The sequence below is a fragment of the Musa acuminata genome, chromosome BXJ3-9 (genome assembly GCF_036884655.1).
Source record: "Musa acuminata AAA Group cultivar baxijiao chromosome BXJ3-9, Cavendish_Baxijiao_AAA, whole genome shotgun sequence".
Taxonomy (NCBI): Eukaryota; Viridiplantae; Streptophyta; class Magnoliopsida; order Zingiberales; family Musaceae; genus Musa; species Musa acuminata.
Genome location: NC_088357.1, coordinates 10,081,544 through 10,090,000, shown reverse-complemented (window position 1 = coordinate 10,090,000; position 8,457 = coordinate 10,081,544). Strand labels below are relative to the sequence as shown.

Genomic DNA, 8,457 nt, shown 5'->3' with positions numbered 1-8,457 from the left:
CCCCTTTTCATACGGCTTCCCGTACGATACATAGTCGACCGTTACAAAGGTGCTTAAAATAATAACAAAGAAGAAGCCAGGTGGGGGATCTGGACACCGCCCGTCAGGATGTGGCCACCGCCTCGGCGAGCTTCTCGACCTTGGCGGCGATCTCGGGGGGTAACTCCATCGGAGGTCTCTCCCGCCTCCCCTCTCGCCGCAGAAAGTCGAAACCCAGCGCGTCGGAGACCTCGTCGGGGCTCCACCCTGCTCGCCGGAGCGACTGGGAGCAGCGGTCCGCATTCACCAGCAGTGCGTCAAGCGCCGCTTCGGAGTCGATCGCGGCCGCGGTCGACGCTTCAACATCGCCGTCGAAGAACCTCGATGGTGGCACGCCGACGATCTCGATGACGTCCGACTCGCCCCAGCCGGACGATCGGAGGACCGACCCGATCTGGTCGAGGTAGCAGTCGACCCAGCCCGGCAGACGCCTTTGAGAACGGATATCCACGGACCGCTGCGGGTCCGACAGCCGCGGTGACGCCGAGCCGGAGGAGGACGAGGACGCCGATGAGGACGAGTTCCGGCGGCGGCGATCGGAGGCAGCGTCGCTCCAGAACTCGATCCACCGGGGTGTCCTCCCTGCGACGGCGTCCAGGCTCCGCCGGGCGGGGGGCGGTGGGGGAGGCGGGAGCGGAGGGTCGGAAGAGCTGATCGGTTGGGGATCACGTCGGGAAGCCGGAGGGAAGGCGGGCTCGCGCTGGAAGAAATCGGCGAGATCGAAGCCACAGCAGAAAACGCGGTGCTCGTCGACGTAGAAAATGGGGTTGCCAGCGAGGCAGGGGCGGGAAGGGATGTAGCAGCGATCGAAGACGGGGATGAGGAAGGGGGAGCGGCGGAGGGCGGCGCGGGCGACGCCTAGGGCGCGGTCGGGGTCGGAAGGGCGGGGACCCCATGAGCGGGGCCAGAGGGCGCCGCGGGCGACCTGGAGGGAAGCAGCGGCGAGGGGGACGTCGAGGGAAGCGCGGAGTAGGAGGTCGGTGCAGGAGGATGAGGGGCGCCAGTCGGGGAAGCCGGGGGCGGAGGGTAGCCCGAGGACGAGGATGGCGCGGAGGTCCGGGGGGAAGGAGACGGCGAGGTCGGCCTCGAGGCGCGAGACCTCCGCATCGGAGAGGCCAGGGCGGATGGGTACGGAGGCGGCGCGGAGACGTGCGAGGACGGACTCCGCGAGGGGGCGGAAGGAGAGGAGGCCGCCATGGTGGGAAACGGCTGCAGTGGAAGATGCGGGGGCTGCAGAGGCGCGGGCGGAGAGGCGGCGGAGGCCGGCGGCGTGGGCAGGCGTGAGGCCCCCCATGTGGCGATCGACGTCGACCATGGCTCGAGCGAAGACGAAGGAAACGAAGGGCTTCTAACTCGTTGTTCTGGCTCCGATTAGATGGTCGGCCAGGAGAAGGTGGCCGCCTCTCTCATTCCGAAGAGAGGAGGATTGCTCAATATATGGAGCGAAGGAAGCGTGGTGAGTGGTAACAGCCGAGTGGGAGAAGTAGTGGACCACCAACACAATGGTCCATTTTTATTATTATTATTATTCTTTTATTTTGTCTATTTAAAGTATTATTTTATTCAAAGAATAATAATAATAATAATAATACTTTGAAATTGAAGGAAACTTCTTGTCCACTTCAAGAACCTGAGCAACAAGGAAAATTGACAGATGGTTCGTTGCATGGCATCTCCATCTCTGTCACAGATAGTGGTGGACAAGACTGGGAGTAGCGATCCGTCCTCTGCATCCTGTTCTCCATCGCTGCAATGGGATGGAACATTTCTAATATATCTTAGATTCCAAGCATTTAGGTGGACTAGAAAAAGAGAGAGAGAGAGATTAAAACCTTCCTTGTTTCGAACTCGCTAAATCATCATATCCTTTTCCTCTGCTTTTACCCATTTAATATCCTCCCCATGAGTCCCATTCTGTCTCTTACAACTTGCATAGAAACTATCGATCAGACAAAATACATATGTACAATGCATGGCCTCAAACGGCAAGCAAAACCTTTGATGTAACCCGCAATATACCAAAGCCGGTTTTGGTTTCTTCATTGGAGCCAACACATCTTTTCTATTCAATTTCACCTGATAATTCCTTTCGATGTGTTCCGTCGTCCCACACTGCTGACCAGAGGCTCCACCTAATTTTCTCCCCTCCGTCCTGTCATCTTTCTTACCATAGAGAACTCCACCACTTGCTTAGCCTAAACTTGTTGGTCCAAGTACACATTTTCATGTTCTCTCCACTGCTATTGGCCTGTACGCGTGAGCTTCTCGATCGAAGTTCTCCCTTGTAGTTCCGTGAACAAACACCTTGTGTGCAACAATCCGTTCGGCTTTTCATCACCATCCTGCTAGTATTTTCCCAAGTGATTGCAGCCAGAACATTCCCGTCGAAGTTCTACATTGCTGCTATTGGCCTTGTTTTCTTGTGGTCCCGAGAACAAACACCTTGTGTGCGACGATCCTAGCTTGAATGCTACTCTTCTTTCTCGAGGACGACGGGATCTACTCCATTCGCCACTAAATACTTCGCGTGCCACGAAGGCCAAAACCGGATCGCACGAGGAATCCGACCACCCTCCTCCTTTTCCAAAGCATGGAACGCAGCCGCCCAAGATTGGACACCGACCAAACGAGTAAGAGGAGAGCGACCAGAAGAACAAACACGTACGCGCACAAATATGTAGAGGTTCCAACCAAAGTAGCAATAGCAAATCATAGCCTCAACACGAATCTCCACGGTAAATAGAACACGAATCCTCCTTTCAACTCCGTTCTTCCAACTTCAGATCCATCAATTTTGATGCTTTACGAAACATAACAATACATCCAATAATGCACATATCTACACGATAACATCTCAATTTCATTGTTGATCGAGAGACCAAGCCATCATCATTACGGTGTGCAGAGCCGAATCATGTAGAATCGCTATGGACTAGACTTCGATTCCTTTCACCAGCAACAAGAAAACAAACAAGGATGGCATGGAAAGTTGCGGAGGGTGGCGAAGACCGAAAAGAATGAGGGTGGAAAGATTCTTTGCGATTGATAGGTAGAACACTCCACAGAACAATCGAAAGAGGCTGTTGCATCAAAACATGAAATCATGGTTCTTTATGCTGCCTATAATTTTCCGTTGCAATCCAACTTTTATGCATTGCTACAATAACACATTAGTAAAGTAAGTCAAAGGAGGAGAAAAATGACCAACTTGAAGTCTCAAGTAGATGCAAATTACTTGGGAAGGATACACAAATGTATTTGCTTCGACATATGTTAGATATCTTGAGAACGAAGTCTTAGAAATTTTGTTGATTTCTATGGAGAAAAGGTGTCTAAGAGAGGATTATATGATAAATATTAATTAATTAATTGACTGATAAATATTTTATCAGATCATCATAAGATTATATGATTTTCTTAAAATTAACCAAAACCTTAATCTACAAACAGGATACAACAAATACTTTGGTTGAAAGAAAATAATTAAAAAAAGAAAGATGGGATAATTTAGAATTAACTCGAAGCTTGTAATGTCTCAAGGTAAAATATCATCCTTATATCTAAGATTGATTGTAATTTTTACTTAAATATTTAATCGATATTATTCCTCATCGAGTATAATTGTAGAGTGACTTAATTAATATCTTTTAACGAATTAAATAATAAAATAAAATAATAAAAATATATTTAAACAAGAGAAATACTATTATTTGTAAATTAATTTGATAGATTAGCGGATTAATGGGATATAAAGAGAAATAAACTTTTGTATATGAAAAAATAGTAGCAGGTCATAACACACAACGGAATTAAATGGAACCATAATCAAATAGAACACCAATATATACGTGGAAAACCTCTTCAACGTGAAGAGTAAAAACTACATGGCAAACTACAGATAATCTACTATAATAATAATGAATATACAAATCTCAATCTCTTGCCCAAAACCTTGGCTACAATCACAAGAGAATAACTAGGATACAAGGATCACGTCACCGTGCATAATATCTAAATCCTCTCTAATTCTCCCCAAGTAATCACAGTATGAATCTACTATAAATCTGATCTAACATGAGATGAAAGCACTGCTAGATGATTGATAACAGTCTTCTGTATTATCCTTGTCTTCTTCCATTTTTTCTCTTCCTTTTCTGTCTTGTTCTTTACTTTGGAATCCTATGGTTGTCAAAAACTGCCATGTTGCTACCTTTTTCTACCTCTTTTTATAGCCACCACACTCCCCCGAATATAAATTAGGGTTAGGTTAAGAAGGGGTTATCTGTGGGCTGAATATGAGTTGTCAGCTCAACAACCTCCCCCTTCAGCCCATGAGAGAGGCGACACTATGACTCCTCAATATAAAACCATGCTGACCAGTTGTCAACATATCTCCTATCTTTCTTTTGGTAAGATCTTTGTCAACATGTCTGCTCCGTTGTCATCTGTGTGAATTTTCTAAAGCTGCAACTGCTTCTTTTTCTGCTCACTTTCAATTATTTCATAGTAACTCTCTGGTTCATTTGCATTAGTAAGCATCACAAACTCATATGTAGAGTATCTTCTGGAAGGTTGACGTTGTCTAGAAGATATTCTCAACTAAGGTTCTGTAGAAAGTTGCTCTTTAACTTCTTCTTGCTCAACATGTCCTATAGGTAGATCAACATCAGGCTCTACACAATCTTCCTGCACATCTCCCCTATCACCCTAATATACTGGAGGAGTAATTAAGTCATAATCTACTACTCCTTCTGCAGAAGTATTGGTTTGTGTCTTCTTCTTTAAATCCTCAAAGGTTTGATCCTCAAAGGAGACCACATCTTTGATTCTGAACACCTTCTGTTTTTCTAGATCCCGAAGCCTATAACCAAACTGATCATATAAGTAACCAAGAAAAATACATTCTTTAGTCTTACCATCCAGCTTGGACCTCTCATTGTTTGGAACATATACAAATGCACGACAACCAAACACTCTCAAATGTTTGTAGGAAATGTTTTTCCCTAACCATACATGCTCTACAACATCACCATCTAAGGCTGTATATGGTGATAAGTTGATCACATCAAATGCAGTCCTCAAAGTCTCATCCCAAAACCTTTTGGGTAGCTTGGCCTGTGACAGCATGCATCTAATCTTTTCCATAATGGTGCGATTAATCCCCTCTGCAATTATATTATGCTAAAGTGTATCAGGAACTGTCATCTCATGTTGGATCCTATGTGACCTACAATAATCATTAAATAATCCTGTGTACTCGCCACTATTATCTGATCTTATGCATTTCAATTGACTTTCTATCTCCTTTTCAACCCTGGCATTAAACTCTTTGAAGACATTAATCACCTGATCTTTGGTCTTCAAAGCATAGGCCTAAACTTTCCTGGAAAAATCATCTATAAAATTGACAAAATAAAGTGCACCACTTATACTAGGAACATCAACAGATCCACTAAGAGTTTTTATCCTCAAAGGATCACATACATATGTATAAACACGATCTAAGGCATGTATTTTTCTAGATATAGCTGGACTAGCAAATGAAACTCTATGTTGTTTACCAACCAAACAATCAATAAAAGGGTTCAGATGTGTACCTCTAAGGTCTGACGATATCTCTCTCTTGGAAAGAGTTTGCAGCTCCTTCTCGCTCATGTGTCTCAGTCGGCTATGCCACAACTCTATGCTGAAGTCTTTCCCTGTAGCATTTAACTATTTACCACAATCTTTGGCCTGCAACCTGTATAAGGTGTGACATTTCTTTCCACTAGCTATAACATGGGAACCCTTACTGAGCTTCCATTGCCCTCTGAGAAATCTACTATCATAGTCTTCGTCATCTAGCCTTCCAACTTAAATTAAATTAAACCTCAAGTCAATCATATGCATCACATCCTTAAGTACCAACTTGCAGCCAATGTTGGTCTTTAAATGGATATCACCCATGCCAATAATGTCTGTTGTGTCATAGTTGCCCATCTTGATAACACAAAAATTTTCAGACCTGTATGTAGCAAAAAACTTCCTCCGTGATGTAGTATGATAAGAAGCACATGTGTCAATCACCCACTCAAGATCCTGACACACACAAGACAAAATATCATCAGAATGAGATAAAATCAAATAATCACTACCCTGCACTATAGTTGTGATATTATCTTTTGACTCTTTGACTCCACTTCTTTTCCTTTTTTCTTGCTTTTCTTAGGTTGCTTACATTGGTTCTTGTAATGTCCTTTGTCACCACAGTTATAGCAAATAATATCTTTTCTTAATATTGACTTACTTCTACCCATGCATAAACTGCTTCTAAACTTTAACCTTCCTCTGTTCTCTGAGATAAGTGCTTGTGAATCATTCTAAGATGTTGTTGAATTCTTTCTTCTCATTATCTCATTAAACAAACTACTTGTTACTTAACTCATGGTGACAACACCATCTAGCGCAGAATTACTGAGGGAAACCACCAGTGTCTCCCAACTTTCTAGTAATGAACTGAGAAGTAACAATGCCTATAACTCATCATCAAGAGACATTTTCATAAAGGATAACTGATTAGTGATACTCTTCATTTTATTCAAATGCTCAGGAATATAAGCATCCTCTCTATATTTTAGGTTCACAAGTTTTCTGATAAAAAAAACTTTGTTACCAATTGTTTTTCTTTCATAGAGACCTTCCAATTTTTTCCAAAGAGAATATGCAGAACTTTTAGTAGAAACATGGTGAAAGATACTATCATCAAGTCATTATTGAATAAACCCAACTGTTTTTTGATCGAACCTCTTCCACTCATCATCTGTCATAGTTGTAAGTTTTGCACTATCCCCCTACAAAGGTCCATACAAATCTTTACAATACAAGAGATCTCTCATTCTTGGTTTCTATATCATCCAATTGTTTCCATTTAAACTAATCATGCGAGAAATATTATTGGCCTCCATGTTCAAATACAAAATTAAATCACTACAATCCTGCTCTGATATAAGTTGATGGGATATAAATAGAAATAAACTTTTCTATATGAATAAATACTAGCAGACCATAACACATAATGGAATTAAATGGAACCATAATCAAATAGAACACCAAGATATACGTGGAAAACTCCTTCAATGTGAAGGGTAAAAACCAGGGGACAAACTAGAGATAATTTACTATAATAATAATGAATATACAAATCTCAATCTCTTGCTCAAAACTCTAACAATAATCACAAGAGAATAACTGAGATACAAAGATAACGTCACTGTGTACAATATCTAAATTCTCTCTAATTCTTTCTAAGTAATCACAGTAAAAATTTATTATAGATATGATCTAATCTAAGATGAAAGCACTACTAGATGATTGAGAACAATCTTTTTGTGTTGTCCTTATCTTTTTCCCTTCCTTTCTCTTTCTTTTTTATCTTGTTCTCCTCATTTTCTTTGGAATCTCGTGGCTGCCAAAAACTATTGTTGTATTTTTCTCTCTTTTTATAACTATTATATCCCCTCTAATATAAATTAAGATTAGATTAAGAACGAGTGAGCTAAAGAGCCCAGTTGAATATGGGCTGTCATAAATAGCCCAAATATATATATTTGCTGAGAGATTGGCTCATTTTGAGAATTTTTGGTCTTCTGGTTTGCTTTGCTTGCAGGACTTCCACGAGGTAGTGCCCGACTGGTAGGAGGTCACTAACGGAAACGTCCGGCGAGGGGAGAAGCAGGTCCTTTGCAAGATCTGCCGGAGGAAGCCGCCGACTATAACATCTCGTCTCACTTCGGACGGCAAGTTGAGCGCACGCCAAACACCCAGCTTTCGCATTCTTCCATGCCCAGTTCCGCGGAGGTGCACAGCCTCGAACCAGCTACCGGAACCAGCAAACGAGAAGGAGAAGCTGAGGAAAGACAACCGCAAGCGAAGTGCCGCTTCCAGGAGCTCCTTGGTTCTCTCACCGACTACGTCGACGTAGGCCAAGTCGGCTTCAGGCTCCTAACGAGGGCAGAAGCAGGCGGGACGAGTAGGAAAGAAGGGGTTCGCAGAAGAGCAAGGATGAGGCGTTAGGCTTATCGAGGTGCCACCGAAGGGTTCCGAGGAAGATGAGCTGTGTGTTGCCATGCATGCAGAGCAGCAAAGGCCCAAAGGGTCGTCGGACATCGGTGACCTCTCATGTCTCTTTTCCTGGTTATTAATTATTTCCCTAAAAATTACTGGTATCACTTCATAACACGACACAATCTGGTCCACAGATATTGTCGTAGCAAAGAATACGCCACGCGAACACAAACGGAATCAAGTTGATTGGGTGCACGACAATACGCCCTTACCGGCTCATTTCGTAACCGGGGCGGTGGTGGGGGCCATGACACAACTCGGCGTTGCATGAGGCACGTGACCGGGTGATGCCTCTTAATACACCCTTCGAGCCGC

The 8,457-nt window shown here is 43.6% G+C and overlaps 1 protein-coding gene across 1 annotated transcript in view; it reads right to left on the bottom strand.

The window, feature by feature from the left end:
* The window catches only part of LOC108951221 (uncharacterized), a 3,169-nt gene extending 101 nt beyond the window's left edge, over nt 1-3,068 (bottom strand). The window contains exons 1-2 of the mRNA XM_065167379.1: nt 1,872-3,068; nt 1-1,786 (exon numbers count right to left, since the gene is read on the bottom strand). The exon at nt 1-1,786 is cut by the window's left edge and continues 101 nt beyond it. Of these exons, the coding sequence (XP_065023451.1) occupies nt 104-1,354 (1,251 nt within the window). The 5' untranslated portion in view covers nt 1,355-1,786; nt 1,872-3,068 and the 3' untranslated portion in view covers nt 1-103. The remainder of the gene's footprint in view (nt 1,787-1,871) is intronic.
* Between the last annotated feature and the right edge of the window lie 5,389 nt (nt 3,069-8,457).